The sequence below is a fragment of the Lithobates pipiens genome, unplaced genomic scaffold, assembly GCF_037356315.1.
Source record: "Lithobates pipiens isolate NorthernLeopardFrog02 unplaced genomic scaffold, aLitPip1_a1.2 Scaffold_13, whole genome shotgun sequence".
In the NCBI taxonomy this organism is placed as follows: domain Eukaryota; kingdom Metazoa; phylum Chordata; class Amphibia; order Anura; family Ranidae; genus Lithobates; species Lithobates pipiens.
Genome location: NW_027507718.1, coordinates 406742553 through 406760761, shown reverse-complemented (window position 1 = coordinate 406760761; position 18209 = coordinate 406742553). Strand labels below are relative to the sequence as shown.

The following is an 18209-nucleotide window of genomic DNA, read 5'->3' as shown; positions in this document are numbered from 1 at the left end:
TCGATTGAAAGGGAAGATCTGGCTATTCAGTTGTTTGTGGATTTGATTGTTTTGATTGAAATGCACATCGATCAGATAATAAAATCAAAGTGTGTGTGGCCACCATACCGTATGTGTTCGATGATCCAGAGCCTCTCCAATCCTCTGGAACTCTCTACCCCTGTCAGTCAGACTATCTCTTAAGCCTCGTACACAGGATCGGATTGTTGGCCAACAAAGCGTCAGACTTTTGTCCGAAGGGCGTGTGCCAGGAACTTGTCTTGCATACAAATGGCACACAATTGTCAGCCAACAAACACAAACATAGTGAGGTACTATGAGGAATTTCAGCTCTTGAGCACCACCCTTTGAGTACCTTCTGCTAATGTCATGTTTAGTGAGCATTGATTCCGATCGTGCTTTTTTTACTTTCAACTTTTGTGTGACGGACTTGTGTACAGATGATAGGAAAATCTGACAACAGACCGTTGTCCACCGAAAATGTACTAACCTGCCATCCAACATTTGTTGGAGGAAAGTTGGACAACAATTGTCTGATGGAGCGTACTAACGGTCGGTTTTCAGGCCAACAGTCTGTCATCACACAATTCCCTGCTGAAAATCCGATCGTGTGCTTTACTCTGTCAACTTTCAGACGATCCCTCAAAACGTTTCTCTTCTGAGAAGCCTATCTGGTCCCCACTTAACAACTGCACATTTATTTTCTCCATCAGCCCATCCCCCACAGTATTACCTCTCTTATCTCTTGGCCCTCCCTCTTAGATTGTAAGCTCCAAGGAGCAGGGCCCTCTGATTCCTCCTGTATTGAATTGTATGGTAACTGTACTATCAGCCCTTATGTTGTAAAGCACTGTGTAAACTGCCGGCGCTATAAATCCTGTATAATAATAATAACTGCATTGTATATAGCGCCATTGTGGTTCAGATGCTATGGGAGCTCCAGTTAGATCAGGATGTGGTGCAAGATTTTTTGTTTCAATTTAATTGTAATGTGAATGATGTGCTCATAAATTGGTTCATCTTCTTTTTTTTTTTTTTTTTTGTGATGTGACAATTTCTCTGCATTTCTAAAGTTCTGCTGATACAATAAAATACAATTCTGAAAAAGCTGATGATAAAAAGTGACAGGGGGTATGTGTGGCATTGGAGTCTGGCAGACTGATAATTGGGCTTCCTATGGAAATAAATGGACACGCTAGTGACTCGGGGGCCAGCCGATGGAACCACATCAGTTGTCCATAGGCCAGACATGTGTCATTCCTGGAAGTTTGTCAGATGCAGAAGATATGTCATGACCTGTAGTCCTTCAAAAGAGTCAGCACCTGCCAATGAGGTAAGTATCAAAGCCCAACTCCATGCTGCTTTTTTATGTATCTATGCAGTGGGGTCCCCTCACACAGGAGGAAAGTGGGGGCCAGCCCAAAACCTAGGGCCCTGGACATTGGACAGCAGAGAACAGCATTGGCTGCCGGGAGAGGGAGGAACGAGGTAAGTATTTACACTTATCACCCGAGCCTAATAATAAGCAAATGTGTGTGGAGGATCCAATGCAGTGGAATCTTCTGTGCACTGCATGGGTTAAATGGCCATTTGGTAAGAGATGGGTACGAATAAGCACAAATATCTATACAAATATCTACCTTATTGATTGGTCAACCAACATTTTGAGATGGGAATGAGGGACACCTACCAGCAAACATATGTAGGCATACATGCCACACCCCCTTAAAGGAGAATTAACCCAAGAAAATTGTTAATTAAAGTGGAGGGCCACCCTGAAAAACAAAAAAATGTTAAAAATTACAAAAAATCTAAAAAAAAAAAAAAAATGAAAAATTTTTTTTTTTTTTTTACTTACCAGAAATGCCTGTTGCTAGGCACTTTCTCCTAATCTTCCTCTTCCTCCTCCGCGGAGATCTTCTGTCTTCTGTCTTCGTCGCGGCGTCTTCTGGGTAATGAGTCGCGCTGTGTTCTGGGAACTGTGTGTTCCAGAACACAGCACGTCCCATTCAGAAAGCGCTGCGGGACTCGCGCATGCGCAGTAGCTGCGGGACTCACGCATGCGCAGTAGGAAACGGGCAGTGAAGCCATAAGGCTCCGCTGCCTGTTTCCCTTACAAGGGATGGCGGCGCCGGGACCCGAGAGCCGAGGGACGGGTCGGCCTCGGGCGGCCGACATCACGGGCGCCCTGGACAGGTGAGTGTGTTTATTAAGTCAGCAGCTGCAGTGTTTGCAGCTGCTGACTTTTTTTTTTTTTTTTTTTTTATAACCGGCCCTCCACTTTAAATCCACAAGAGCTTTTTTTTCACTTCTATGATTTTTAAAATATAAAAATGCAGCTATTTAGAATTTGGAAGAAAGGTTTAGCACTGGGAAACACTTTCTGAAAGATAAAAAGTGCATTTTATATACAGCTATATGGATCAGACCAAAATGAGGGACAAATGGGGGGGGGGGGGGAGGGACAGAGGGACATTGCTCCAAATCAGGGACAGTCCCTTGAAATCAGGGACAGTTGGGAGCTATGAACCAGACTTCCTCTTCTTTCCCAGGAAGCCCCCACCCAGGCTGGTTGCAGTGTGCTGACATTATCATGTACAATGCAAGGCCAGCAGTCCTGCATTGCTGAGAAGGTTGGTGAGGACCCATCCACAACCCACTATATTAGACAGCTGAGAAGAATACCAACTGCCAGGGGGGCAAATTATAAGTTATTTGCGCTTATTCCTACCCTCATCCTCATCAAAGAGACGTTAAAGCAGCTCTTCTGTCATTTTTTCATCTTTCCATCTATTAAATCTTCTGCCCATGTTGTTTTAATTTTGGATAGATTTTCTGCCAGTAAATGCCTAACACGGCTCACTTCCTGTTCATTGTCTGGTAAAAAGCTTAGGCTTATGACATCATGCACAGCTCTCTCTCACTCTCATGAGAGTTTGCAAGCAAGAGATGAGTCATAAGAGGGCCAATGAAAGCTGCAGAGCTGGAGGTTTGCCTCTGTGTGTCTGTGAAAATCCAGGAAGTGAACAGGCAGCAGCTTCAGCTGCCCACAGTTAAAATGGCTGCAGCCAGACTCAGTGGAGGGAGATTTCTGCAGCATATTTGGCAAGTACAGAATCACAGTATATATAAAATAATATGCAAAGTGGTTGGAAGGAAGCTTCAGAATGGCAAAGATGTTTTTATTACAAATGATGTGAGCAGACTGTGGCTCCTATTTAACCCATGAGGTGGGGGAGGGCACTGCATGGATACATTTAAAAAGCAGCCCAGAGTTAGGGTTTAATCTGTTATTGCAGGGTGCTTTTCTTTTGTTTCAGTGCAGTCAGCAAAAGTAGAATATGTTGCATTTTTTCTGTATGGAATGCATCTGGAATGCAGCAAAACACATAAAAAATGCACCGGAACGCACATGTCCTCAACTGAGATGAAGAAAAAAAGAGAGGAAAAAACACAATGTAACGCATCATAAAAAAGATGCATGCAGAAGCGCATTTTGAACGCAGAAATTGTGGTGTGAACCGGCCTGCAAAACAGAACAATAGGCATTTTATAAAAGATTGCGAGCAGCAATGTCTCTTCTGCCATAAGATACACCTACCTACCTGTCTGCTCGCAGTCTTCTTGCACAGCTCAGCTTACATTGCTGGCATGGTCCCTGCATTCCAAGATTACTGCGCAGGAGTGACATCATCCCCCAATGGCCAATAATAATGCCTGAATACCAGAACCTGGGAAGAAGATGACAGCACCAGCTAGGGACCCAGACCATTAGAGAGGAGGTAAGTACAATGCTTTTAGTTCCACTTTAAGTGACCCTTGTGCTCTAAGGGCCCATTCACAGTGGAAGTGAGTTATGTTCTATACAGTATATGCCCCTGCCATGCGTTGTGTAGTGGCCATGCGTTGCATTGCCACAAAGCATCACACTGTTTGCTTCTTTTTTAACCTTTATTAAATTGTCACAAAACGACCTTTCAATCAAATCTATGCGCATCAGTGTATTGCAATACAGAGGAGAGTGTCCCAACCAGCTGCATAAAAATGCATCCCCTCCTACTTTTTTTCAGTACACACCAATGCAGGGCTTTTAGTATGGAGTGAAACAGAAGGACATAAGCAACCTGCACTGGGAATGAGCGCTAAATCCTAATCCACATAACCAGCAGGGGTGCCAAGTGTGGGTCCTCTGTAGTATAATAGCTTTCCTTCTTTCATATACCAGAAGGATGGGGACTCAGGCGAGAAGTGGGGTTCCCCAATAGTGTCAGGAGCACCCAAAAAACTATATTGGGATCTGAAGCCTGCAAGTGAAGGACTCAGCTCAGCACCCTCCATCTGCCTGTGAGTGTATGCTGTGCATGCAATGACCCTGCAGAGCTGTGATCTGATGCTGAGCTGTCTATGGACTGACCCTGCTAAGCTGTGTATGGACTGACCCTGCTGAGCTGTCTATGGACTGACCCTGCTGAGCTGTGCATGGACTGACCCTGCTGAGCTGTCTATGGACTGACCCTGCAGAGCTGTGCATGGACTGACCCTGCTGAGCTGTCTATGGACTGACCCTGCTGAGCTGTGCATGGACTGACCCTGCTGAGCTGTCTATGGACTGACCCTGCAGAGCTGTGCATGGACTGACCCTGCTGAGCTGTCTATGGACTGACCCTGCTGAGCTGTGCATGGACTGACCCTGCAGAGCTGTGCATGGACTGACCCCGCTGAGCTGTGCATGGACTGACCCTGCTGAGCTGTCTATGGACTGACCCTGCTTAGCTGTGCATGGACTGACCCCGCTGAGCTGTGCATGGACTGACCCCGCTGAGCTGTCTATGGACTGACCCCACATAGCTGTCTATGGACTGACCCCACAGAGCTATCTATGGACTGACCCTGCTGAGCTGTGCACGGACTGACCCCGCTGAGCTGTCTATGGACTGACCCCGCTGAGCTGTCTAGGGACTGACCCCGCTGAGCTGTGCACGGACTGACCCCGCTGAGCTGTCTATGGACTGAGCCCACAGAGCTGTCTATGGACTGACCCCGCTGAGCTGTCTAGGGACTGACCCCGCTGAGCTGTGCACGGACTGACCCCGCTGAGCTGTCTATGGACTGAGCTGTGATCTGATGCTGATCTCTCCCCGCACTGTGTAGCAGCACCATGCACAGCGCTGTGTATAGGGGGCGGAGTCAGGGGCGTGTCGGGACAGTAGTGCCTGCTCTATACCTTGGCTGCTCCTGTTCAGGAGGTCAGTTGGAAGAAGTGCAGCCTGTGGATTGGGGACATTATCGGGACTGTCCGGGGTGCTCGCAGCCGCCCACCCTCCGCCTCCTGTTGCTTGTACCATGGACTGGGATTTTCTGTGCTTGCTGCTTCTTGCAGGTCAGCTTGGATCTTCCTTTATCTTTCCTATTACTGAGCATCCTCCTCCTTCTGTATTGTGTGCTCCGATGTGCGGAGAAGTTCTCCAGGCTGCTGCGATGTAGCAGTATACAGTATATGTGTGTTATGGGACGTCCGGCCACGTCTCCTTCTGTTATCATACCAGGGGCTCGGCACACGTGTGTTTGATAACAGTGCAGGGAAATATTGTGATGATTGTAGTGGGGTTGTGACATTGCAATGATCGCACTGTCTGGGCTGACACTGCTTGTGTACACCTCTCTGTAATGATTAACATGATGCAGGTGCTGGGGGAGAGGTTGTGTCACATCAGACCACCGCTTGTGGCACTACAAGTCACAGCGTGCATTTACAGCTCTGGAGGTGCTGCAACTTGTAGTTCCCAAGAAAGGTTTTGTAGTGAATGTGATGAACGCAGTACTACTAGGACAAACGCAGTACTACTAGTATTATCGTACAGGGGTCATGCTATCTGGTCAGACATGGACACTTGCGCAGGTCATGGTCAGGTTTGGATACATTGTACTGGCAGGTGACCAATCGGAGAAGCTGATTGTACACGTGGCTAACCGATGCCAGGGCAGACAGCTTCTCTGTGCCAGGGTGCTGCCAGGGGCTCAGACCTGGGTCTATGTCATTTGCATGTTATAACGATTTCACATTATGTGCCAGGGAAAGCTCTGAATTTAATATCTCAGCATCGGTGCCTGCAGAGAACCGACATGACTAGAGGCTTGTTCCTCGGCCAAGAGAGGCTTAGTGATGGGATCACCTCTGCTTCTTAGAAATCACTTGAAGGGAAGTGGGGGTACTACTGGTGGAATCATTTCTCTTTTTAAAAAAATAATTAATAAGAGGGTGTACTAGTGGTGGGATCATTTCCCTTGCTTAGAAATATATTGTTCTGAAGAGGGGGTACTAGTGGTGGGATAGCTTCTCCTCTTAGAAATAAATTGATAAGAAGAAGGGGTACTAGTGGTGGGATAATTTCTCTTGCTTTAAAATATCTTGTTATGAAGAGGGGGTACTAGTAGTGGCATCATTTATCTTGCTTAGAAAATATATTGTTATGAAGAGGGCACTAGTGGTGCGATCGCTTCTCCTTCTTAGAAATGAATTGATAAAAAGAGGGGGTACTAGTGGTGGGATCATTTCTCTTGCTTAGAAATATATTGTTATGAAGAGGGGGTACAAGTGGTGGGGTCGCTTCTCCTTCTTAGAAATGACTTGATAAGAAGAGGGGGTACTAGTGGTGGGATCATTTCTCTTGCTTAGAAATATATTGTTATGAAGAGGGGGTACAAGTGGTGGGATCGCTTCTCCTTCTTAGAAATGACTTGATAAGAAGAGGGGGTACTAGTGGTGGGATCATTTCTCTTGCTTAGAAATATATTGTTATGAAGAGGGGGTACAAGTGGTGGGATCGCTTCTCCTTCTTAGAAACAAATTGATAAGAAGAGGGGGTACTAGTAGTGGGGTGGCTTTTCCTTCTTGGAAATGAATTGATAAAAAGAGGGGGTACTAGTGGTGGGATCACTTCTAATTAGAAATTAATTGATAAGAAGAGGGTGTACTAGTGGTGGGATCGCTTCTCCTTCTTAGAATTGAATTGATAAGAAGAGGGTGTACTAGTGGTGGGATCACTTCTAATTAGAAATTAATTGAAAAGAAGAGGGGGTACTAGTGGTGGGATCACTTCTAATTAGAAATTAATTGAAAAGAAGAGGGGGTACTAGTGGTGGGATCACTTCTAATTAGAAATTAATTGATAAGAAGAGGGAGTACTAGTGTTGGGATCACTTCTCTTAGAAAGAACTTGATAAGAAGAGATGGTACTAGGGGTGGGATCGATTCTCCTTCTTAGAAATAAATTGATAAGAAGAGATGGTACTAGTGGTGGGATCTCTTCTCCTGCTTAGAAATATATTGTTCTGAAGAGAGGGCACTAGCGGTGGGATCTCTTCTCCTGCTTAGAAATATATTGTTCTGAAGAGGGGGTACTGGTGGTTGGATCTCTTCTGCTTAGAAATATATTGTTCTGAAGAGAGGGTACTGGTGGTGGGATCACTTCCCTTAGAAATGAATTGATAAGAAGAGGGAGTAATAGTGGTGGGATCACTTCATTTTCTTACTAATGAATTGGTATGAAGAGGGAGTATTGGTGGGGGATCACTTCTGATTCTTAGAAATTAATTCATAAGAATGAAGATTAATAAAAAAAAAAAATCGTAACACAGAGATCATTCTTTTAGCTATTTTAAAAAACAGTGGATTGCTTAGAAAACAAGAATGTAAATTATAACTTGCATCTAGGGTGACTTTAGAATAGGGTTGAGCCACGCATGTGTTGTGTTTTGGCAAGATGCGTTTTCCTTTTTTATTTCAATAAAAATCACATTTTGCCAAAATGCACAAGTGTGGTTCCATCATAAATGATACCTATCAAGGGGCGCACAGTAAACACTGACTATTATTAGGGGGTAAGTTCTTCTTGATTGTCTCAATACAGTTGAGAAATATTGGACTAGAGCAGCCTTTCTTAACCTTTTTACCCCAGAGGAACCCTTTGAATTTTAAGGTTTTGGGGAACCTCTTCGAAAAGCAAGTCATTGGAGATCAGTGGGAGAAATGCACTTTATACTGGTGGTCAGTTTGAAGAATGCCCCACTTTCAGTGTGGGGCATAATGCCCTTTCAGACAGCGATCATTGGTGGCATGTCAAGCTCTGCCAAGTGGTATTGGCTCCAGAACTAAGCAGGCACAATCAGATTGGAATTTAATCAGCCACTGCCAAAAAAATTCCTAGAAAACCTCTGGAGGAAGCCTAGGCTTCCACTGAATCCTGGTTGAGAATAGCTGGATTAGAGTCTGAAGTATAAGTTTCAGCAAAGCACCATTTTTTTGTTTGTTATGATCAATGAATGTGATATTTATAGGATGCTCATGATTACGTTTGATTTTACGTATTATTATTATTATTACGTATGTTTGCAACAATTGTTAGCTTGTGTGTTGGCGTGTGTGTGCGTGTTTTTCATATAGTGTCACTGTGAATCTTTGAACTGATGCAGTCTTAACTTATTTTCAAAGTGATTATGGCTTTCATCTGATAGAATGCCTCTAGTAGCTAGCTAACAGGTCAGTTGGACAAGCTAGTTGTTTTATTTTTTTCTTGCTGTGTCGGTTTTGTGCCTTTGAACAGTTGCCGTGGCACTGAATGAAAACTTTGCTGAAACCTTAGACATGTCTTTGTAGAGGATAGTAGAAAATGAGTGCCTTAAGTTGTTGTTACGGTTACTAGACTAGAGATAAGAGAGCCTGAGACAACACAGATTGCCTCTACTAACCCCAGGAGATGACCTTCAAGAACAGACACTAGCAGAGGGTGTGGATATGTTTAGGAAAGTTCTTCAGTGACAATTTGGAAAAGTGCTACAACTCTTTATATTAGGGCTGTAACACACTGGTAGGTTTTCCACTAACAATGATAGGTAGTGAGAAGTCCACCAAGGACTGACTAGCTTGGCAGTGGAGTCCACCCATCCCAGGCACAAACTTTGGATAACTTTTTAATGCATGACTGCTGTTTGGTGTCAACGCTAGTTTTATTCTGTTGTCAAGTCCAGAGGCAATACCATGTTTCCCTTTCCTTAGGAAGTTGACGTACCTAGGCTTTCCCAAATTTTATACCATAAAGGAACCCTTAAAACCATTTTTAGGTCTCAGGGACCCCCGTAAAAAAATGAATTCATTAGTGGTCAGTGGGAAGAATGCCCTCCCCTCGGTGGTGGTCCGAATGCCAACCCCACAGCCTGCTAAAAAGATCACTTGTATCATGATTCTGGCTCTGCCAAGTAGCATTGGGCTATACAAGCACCATGAGGTTGGAGACCAATCAGCCACCGGAACCCCTTGCAATCTCTGAAGGAACTTCAGGGTTCCATGGAATGCTGGTTGATAATGGCTGAGAGCATTTAGTAACGTTTTTCTGACTTAATACTGACAAAGGTTATTGTGTTTTGAAGAGGAAAATTATCCACTAATGCCGCGTACACACGACAGGACTTGAGTCCGGCAGACTTTCGACGGAGTTCTGACAGAGTTCTGACGGACTTTCCGAATGAACGGACTTGGCCACACACAATCACACCAAAGTCCGACGGATTCGAACGTGATGACGTATGACTGGACTAGAATAAGGAAGTTCATAGCCAGTAGCCAATAGCTGCCCTAGCGTCGGTTTTAGTCCGTCAGACTAGCACACACACGAGCGGATTTCTGGGTCCGGCAGAGTTTTGGCGGAAAAATTTGAAGCATGTTCCATTTCTAAAGTCTGTCAGACTTTTGCGAATCAAAAGTCCGTTGCAGCCCACACACGATCGAATAGTCTGCCGGAATCATTCCGTCAGACTTTTGATGTTGAAAAGTCTGGTCGTGTGTACGGGGCATTAGAATTTAGAATTACCAATAGTGACTGTTGTTGGTTAGTTCAATTCGTTATTAGTCCAACTGTTTCAACCAACTGATCCACACATAATAGAGGGATAAAGTGCAAGTCTGGTGCTCATGTCAATGTTCGGAATGTGCAGGTTTTGGCACACTGAAGAGACATAACAGAGCGCTCTTTTCAGGCTGTGCAGGGAGTGCGTGCCAACTGCAAGAAGTATACAGGTGTTTGTGGCTAGTAGATCCTTTAGTATAATATTTGGAAGTATGTTTTATTTTCAGTTTTTGATTTAAGGTACAAGCAGCTCAAAAAAACAATATCTTATCCATGATGGTAGACATACAGGTCTCGGCTGTGACATCAATCACACAGACATTGAAGACTATACAGATCACTATGGTATATGAGGCACCAGCACCACTCCCTTGTTATAGCTTCAGAACTCTGTAAACTGTGATGCCTTGAAGGTGACCAAATTGTGCCTGCTCATCCTGCATCCCTATATTTTGGAAAAGCTAATTCCTATGAATATCTCCTACTAGTACATTTAAGATTTTTGTGGTTTTGATTGTGACGGCAAAAGACTACACCCAGTATATGACTTCACACGCCAATCATCATAAGAGAATGAATGTTCTCAGATGGATGGATTTTTCGGAGCTGGGATAAAGGGAGCACCAGGGTGTCTTCTCAGCTCCATGCATCCACTTGTGTGCTCCTACAGTTCCACCAAGCATCAATGTGCCGATCTTCTTCTTAAATGCTATCAGGCAATGTACATACACGTATTATGACTTTCTATAGTTTACATGCATTCTATATAAAGTGTAAACCCTTAGCCCTTGTACACACGGTCGGACATTCCGACAGAAAATGTCTGATCAGACCGTGTTGTCGGATAATCCGACCATGTGTGGGATCCATCGGACTGTTTCCGTCGGAATATCCGACCAACAAAGTTTTAGAGCAGGGCTATAAAACTTTCCGACAACATGATCCGATCGGACTTTGTCCGATTGTGTGTAGAGAATTCCAATCGAACAAAGTGCCACGCATGCTCAGATCAAATTCCTAGACCAAAGCTATTGGCTACTAGCCTGAATGTAGTCCCATCGTAACAAAATAACGTCACCGCGTTCTGAACGATCGGATTTTCCAACAACTTTGTCCGACCGTGTGTATGCAACAGTTTCGGACAAAATCCGTCAGACAATATCCAACGGATTTGGTTGTCAGAATGTCCAACCATGTGTACAAGGGTTAACAATGAACCTCTCATATTTTGCTCTGTTAAAAATACAGTTGGAAGCATTTTGATATATCTGTTCAAAATTGCCTGTTGATCGTGTCAGAAATTTAGAGCTGTCCTTTGTCTTGTGCACAATTTTTGTGTTGCTGTCTCAAGGAGAGTAACTATCCTTCCCAGTCCTTACCTTGATACTACAGAATGATTAGCTTTTATGTTGTGAAGGTGGGAGAGTCATGCTAGCCACACATGGCTCAATTTTCATTCCACCATGCCAAAATTGATGGAGACATCTCAGAAGCCAGCTATTGTATTCAGACAATCGCAGAACCATCGGCTACCTGAATACCTGAACAGTGACTGCATATGATAGGATGCAGTCACTGTTCAGATGACAATTTTGCACCCACAGAGTCACCCACAGTTCCTATTTTGCCCAGTTCTACAAGAGTTGGGCAACATTTGAGTAATGTATGGTCAGCTTAAAAAAAGATGTATGTTTACCTAGGTGGATGCAGCATTGGTCTGATGCTGCATCTGTCCCCCCAGTATCTCTAACACTGAGAATTGAGCGATCAAACACTGCTGATCCCTCATTTCACACTGAGCAGATTGCTGGGGACTGTCAGTCAGCTCTATACAACCCCCCCTCCCCCCCCCCCCCGACGTGGTGCACTGGGCTGTGGAGGGGGTGGGAGCGGCCGACTCAGGCTCTCAGTGGCTCACCAGGAGACTTAGCTGGGCACCGGTCCAGGCATGTGAGCAGATCCTCACTCCAGTGTCGTGATCTTGCCCAAGCCTGGACCCGCTCTGTGAAGTCAGCCTACAGTGGGCTTCAGCCCGAATGAACTGCAATCCTGTGATCCGCTGGAGAAGTACAGCCAAATGAGCATTGGGTGTACTTCTCCTCCTTTAAGTGGTTTTAAGATGTTTGACAAGAGTGAACCAGGCAAGGCTCAATCCACAGTACATTTATGACTGATCAACCGGTATTCTTCTGTTCATGCACAATCTTTAAAATGATAAAACTTTGAGAAATGTGCATGTATTGCAGAGATGTACTGCGTATGGGTTTTTATATTGCACTGACCTACACTTAATTGATCCTGACCTCAATCTGTCCTTTTGGCTCATAATGTAAAATAAGGTCATGAAAGAGTTAAACTGCCCTCCACCCCCCTACATGTGTGACTTTGGTAACAATGCCTTCTATAGAGCCTGTCACCACAAGAGAGTTTACGCAATGTTAGAAGGTGTCTTTACCATTTCCCATTTCCTTTGTGGTGCCCAAGTTAATAAAGATGTAAAACCCAAGTTAAATCCTGTGTAGATGGCCAGCTAATGGAGGCTTCAAAGAGTTATAATAGCTGCTGAGCTGCCGTTTGCTTGTTATAATCTTTGGAAAGCAAATATGGATAGGAATTTACAAGCAACCTCTGCACATTTTTCTAAGTCTAGACCGAAAATCCACATACCTGGTGCTCAGTCAGGTAATGTTTATTTGTTGCACACATGAATTAAATACGTACCAAGATGGCTTGTTATTAAAGACTTCAGATTTTTTTTTTTTACTTCCTGTGCGTAATGAAGGTAGTAATGGTAAACAGGAACCACATGACAAGTCAGCAATTGCTCAAATACAGATGTTTAATAATGTGGTTTATTAAACGTATATTGCGGTGGTGTAATTGGTTGTGATGGTTTAGACTGCCCATAGATGGGAAGATCTACCTGCAATATCGATGTACCAGCTATCACTTTTGGCCAAGCTTCAATCAAGGTTGAGCCCTGATACAGTGGTTACAATTATTTGTAGCTTTTTGAGAGATTTCACTGAGCAATAAAGAGTACTGATGCTTAGCTTGACAAACAGACCACTAACTCCATAGCTGGGTGGTTCCGGCAGGGCTACACAAGGCTTGAGGTTTGGCTTCAGGCCGAAATTCAAACTGTGTATGTCCAGCTTTACTCTGCTTTCTGTTCCTCTGAGTACGTAGAACAGTATTATTGGGGTTGATTTACCAAAACCAAATAGACTGTTCATTTTGCAAGTGCAGTTGCACTCTACAAAGCCGTTTGCTCCAGAGCTTAGTATATGAGGGAAGCTCTGCAGACTTCTATTATCTGATCATGTGCAAGCAAAAATGCATTTTGTTCTATATATTTTGCTTGCATATTATTGGGTATTCTTTGCAAAGTGAAGTTTCACTTCTTTTACTCAAGCTAAACTAAAGCTCTTGCAGAGTGCAACTGCACTTACAAGATGCAATGTATATTTGCCATTAGTAAACCTACCTTGCTGGTTTCTAGACGAAGGATATCCAGATACTTTTTTTTTTGTTTGTTTTGAGATATACGCAACTGCATTCAGTGTTTTTTGTATCTGACGCCTGACTGCCTTTTAAATTCTGGTGCCCTAACTGTAATAAATACCTTCATTAGAAATCTTCATAGCTCACTAATGACCTGTTTGTAAGCAATTGGAAGGTAAAGAAAATTCCCATAATGACTAATAATGAAACAGGTGTACTTCTGTCAAGTTTTATTATAGCCATGGGCTACTTCTGTCTTTAACAGTTAGAAAGCCACAGTATACCTTAACTATTTAGTAAACTATGAGTATACCATACCTAACCTATGTCCGTAGAAGCTAGAAATGACTGAAGTAGACACCAGTGATCTCCACTTGTTTTCGAGACCTGTGCTGAATTGATAGCCTTATGCATTCTGAAAACAGGAGGTTGGTCACTCAGCACGGGCGTTATTTAGAGAACGCTTTGCATTATTGAGGAAATTCCGAAATTATCTGAATGAATGCAAAGTGTTCTCTGATTGGACAAGGTGGAGAACGTGGCATCACTGCCCCTCTTCTCCACCTCATTCAGTCAGGAAAGCTTTGTGTTTATTCATTATCTGAATGGCGCCCATGCTGAGCAGCCAACCTTGTGTGACACCTTCTGTGTTCAGAATCCATCAGTCCGACCGCTCAGTCAGGGACCCAGAAACAAGTGGAGATCACTAGAGTAGCACTGTCCACTTTAGTGATTTCCAGCTTCCAGGGGCATTGGCCAGATATGATATATAAATAGCCCAAGCTGGAAAAATGTAACTATGTAAAATATACTATGCCAAGAATTTTTCTTGAAATACCAATTAAATGTTGAATCCTGTTGAAGTGTATTTCCTGTAAAACTTGCAACCCCCTATGTGGAAATCTTACCCCCTGTATAGTAACAGGGAAAGGTCCTCCTCATTCAGTTTCTAGTTTTTTTTTACATAGAGTACTGGAATTATATTTTTATTTCAGCAGCACTTAGTGGCTGTCTATGGGAGAAACTATACTCTATTGTTGGATTCTGGTCCACCAAGTAGTATAAGAAAACATGGGGCTAATGGTTTCTTACTGGTCCTCTACCACCAAATAGTATAAGAAAACATGGTACTAATGGTTTCCTACTGGTCCTCTACCACCAAGTTATATAAGAAAACATGGGATTAATGTTTTTTTCCTGGTCTTCTACAACCAAGTAGTATAAAAAAAACATGGGGTTAATGATTTCTTACTGGTTCTTTACCACCAAGTAGTATAAGAAAACATGGGGCTAATGGTCTCTTACTGGTTCTCTACCACCAAATAGTATAAGAAAACATGGTATTAATGGTTTCCTACTCATCCTCTACCACCAAGTAGTATAAGAAAACATGGGACTAATGGTTTCTTACTGGTCCTCTACCACCAAGTGGTATAAGAGAACATGAGGGTAATGATTTATTACTGGTCCTTTACCCCCAAGTGGTATAAGAGAACATGAGGGTAATGATTTATTACTGGTCCTTTACCCCCAAGTAGTATAAGAAAACATGGGGCTAATGGTTTCTTACTGGTTCTCTACCACCAAATAGTATACGAAAACATGGGGCTAATGACTTCTTACTGGTCCTCTACCACCAAGTAGTACAAGAAAACATGGAGCTAGTTTCTTTCCGGTCCTCTAGCACATAGTAACAGTATCATTTACATGGTGACTCCTCCTTGGAGTCAGACAGCTCCTCACCAAATACATTTGCATTCAAGTCTGGTTTCGGTTATGGTCTATTTGGAGGTGGCTCCTAAATCCCTGTGCTCATCCTTCCTGTTTACAGTTGTAGGCTGATACACTAGCACTGTACAGAGTAATAGGACCCTGACTACTGTTTAGGCAGTATTACTTTCTGTACTTAATATTTTTTTTTTAATAAAATTTTCATATCTGTTCAGCTTTAACTGTATGTTGATCAAATGCCCATGACTGTTGTACCTAAGGCACTTTAAATTGTATTCTATTATATTGGAATAAATAATTCCTCTGTGTTCACACCTTTATGGGTAGTGCTGCCTTCCCAGACAACGGTGCAAAAGACCTGCTGCTTTCCAGACACTCCTTCCCTCCCGTCTCAGCAGGAACTTATTATTTGCATATCCCTGTTATTTTTGTATAGAAGCTGATTGCATGATTTCTGTTGTCTAATGCAGATTGCAGGTGTGTATTTATGGAAGTATTTTGACAGCAAGTAAGACAAGCGACTTGATTTATAGTTTTCTTGTAATCACAGGCAGTGCTGGTGTAAACGGTTACTTCTACTTCATTGGTATTTCTGGAATCACGACCCTTGTTAAGTGCACGGATCACGATCTTTGGGTCAAAAACGTCTCTTTTATTTTTAATACCACAAGTGAGTTGTGCAGTTCAGTCTCTCGGATGCTATTATGGGTGGTAATTGAGTAGTAATTGAGTATCGGTTTAATGGTATAATTTGACTTTAGGGGAGCTGGCCTCAGCCTGAAACCACTAACCATCTCTGCTGTGCAATCAAGAGAGGTTTAAGTGGACAGTAAATGTAATTGGTCCTTGAAATCTCTTAGTTATCAGAAGAGCATGAACTAACCATATACCTGTACTAACATTTTATGTGTGTGCCTTGTCTGTGTTCCAACAATGTGTGAAATATGGAATTCATCCAGGGGAAGGTAATCAGGTTTTATAATTGGAAGCTAGAATGCTGTACATGTAGACTATGGATGTTAATTAATGAAAAAACTTGGAACATGTAGGAAAGCTGTAAATGATATAAATGTACATGGGCATAAAATGTCAGAATTTTATGATAAATTGGATGCTATGAGATAAAATTGTTATTGTGTGAAAAGATTTTTACCTACTCAGGAAAAAGTTCACTAAGGCTGCTAACACTTAAAGTGGTTTTAAACCCTTACAAACCACTTTGACCTACAGGTAAGCCTAAATTAAGGCTTACCTGTAGGTCCAAGAAATATCTACTAAACCTACACGGTTTAGGAGATATTTGCCGAAAGAAAGGCACCGCTGTCTACGGCGCATGCGCCGTAGACAGCGGCACGCAGGCGCACTGAGCGCGCCGCTGTCAACGGCGATATGCTGCGAGTGGCACTTCCCATGCGCATGCAGGGGAGTGACGTCATCGCGGCTTCGTCGAATGACAGCGGCGGAGCAGCGAGACCCACCAAGAAGATGGATGCGCCGGACTACAGGGGACAGCGGTGATTTCGCTGGCTCCTGTGTCAGGTAAGTGACACATAATGGACTACTATGCGATACATAGTAGTCCATTATGCTTTACCTTTGCAGGGAATCAAAGAGGAAGTAAACTCATCAGGGTTTACTTCCTCTTTAAGCTTTAAAATAAAGGATGGTATTGATGGTTTGGTGCATCAGCTTGCAAAAAAGAGGTTTAATAATGTCTACATGGGTGAAGGTATAGTAAGTATAATTACAGTTTGTGTAGTATACATGCAAAGAGAAACCCAGAGAGCAGAAGGGTACCAGCTACCCAACTATACAGAAAGAAACTATACCCTTTGGGATCAATAAAGTATTCTAAATCTGAAGTAGAAAAAGCCCCTGTGCAAGCTGCAGTTCAATCTAGGGTTTCCGTTTCCTTTAAGCCAACCCCAAACACTGTAGCAGCCTGGGACACCTTTGGGTGCCCCAAGGAGAGTAGTAATGTGGTGCGCATAGCGTGCCACAGTGAACAGCAATTGTGGCCAATTTGATAATGACATCATCACCCTGCCACCCCAATGATGCCAAACCTACCCCCGGACAGCAGCCCGCAGCTCCCGGATGGCAACAGGTTTTTGTGTAACTATCTTGGTTACTTGAGGAGCCACAGCCCAATCTGAGCAATGTGTCTGGGTTTCAGTCAGCCTGAAAACTGGACACATGATTAAAAACCCAAACTGTCTGGGTGAATCCTGGACAGGTGGCAAGCCTAAGTTCAATTCTAGTTGAAGCTTAGGCTGGCCATACATACAGTAGATCAGTTGTTTTTTAATCATTTAGTGCAGTGGTCGCCAACCTTTTAGACCTCACAGACCGCTAAACTCACAATTTTGAACCCCGCAGATCACTAACATGAATTTTACATACTATATACACAATGCTCTGGCTCTCTGCATCCCCAACCACCCCCTCCCCCACACCCTGCATTACACTGCTGCCTTACACAGATTCATCATTGGATCTCACCTTCCTATCCAGCCAAGTGCTCGAACTCCGTTCTCCCTCCCACAGTCAGTGATCAGCGCTGCCATTGCAAGACACTCCTTCTTCACCTCCTGCTCTCTGCACTACTCCCAGTGCCTCCCTCTGAGTTCACAGGAGCCGGAGCTACAGAGGAGGCACCGGGTATCAATGCTTGCTCACAGTATTGACAACTACAATGTAGATTTGTGGCAGGACCCCTGGGGACCACCAAAATTTTCTCGTAGACCATCAGTGGTCTGTGGACCAGAGTTCACAGATCTTTTTCATACAGGGTGTGCAAGATAGGTAAAAAGTGGAGAGGGAACACTTTTAAAATGCTTGTAAACCCATACAGACCACTTTGACCCACAGGTAAGCCTAGATTAAGGCTTACCTGTAGGCCCAAGAAATATCTCCTAAACCTACACGCTTTAGGAGATATTTGAAAATGACAGGCACCGCTGTCTACGGCACACTAAGCATTACGCTGCTAACGGAATGCATGTGCAGGGCTAACGTCATCGTGGCTCCGGCCAGTCACAGGGCCAGAGCTGCGATACCCGGAAGTCACTC

General features: G+C 43.6%; 1 protein-coding gene across 1 annotated transcript in view; it reads left to right on the top strand.

The window, feature by feature from the left end:
- Positions 1 to 5227: 5227 nt before the first annotated feature.
- The window catches only part of KIT (KIT proto-oncogene, receptor tyrosine kinase), an 82178-nt gene continuing 69196 nt past the window's right edge, over positions 5228 to 18209 (top strand). The window contains exon 1 of the mRNA XM_077477477.1: positions 5228 to 5380. Within this exon, the coding sequence (XP_077333603.1) occupies positions 5344 to 5380 (37 nt within the window). The 5' untranslated portion in view covers positions 5228 to 5343. The remainder of the gene's footprint in view (positions 5381 to 18209) is intronic.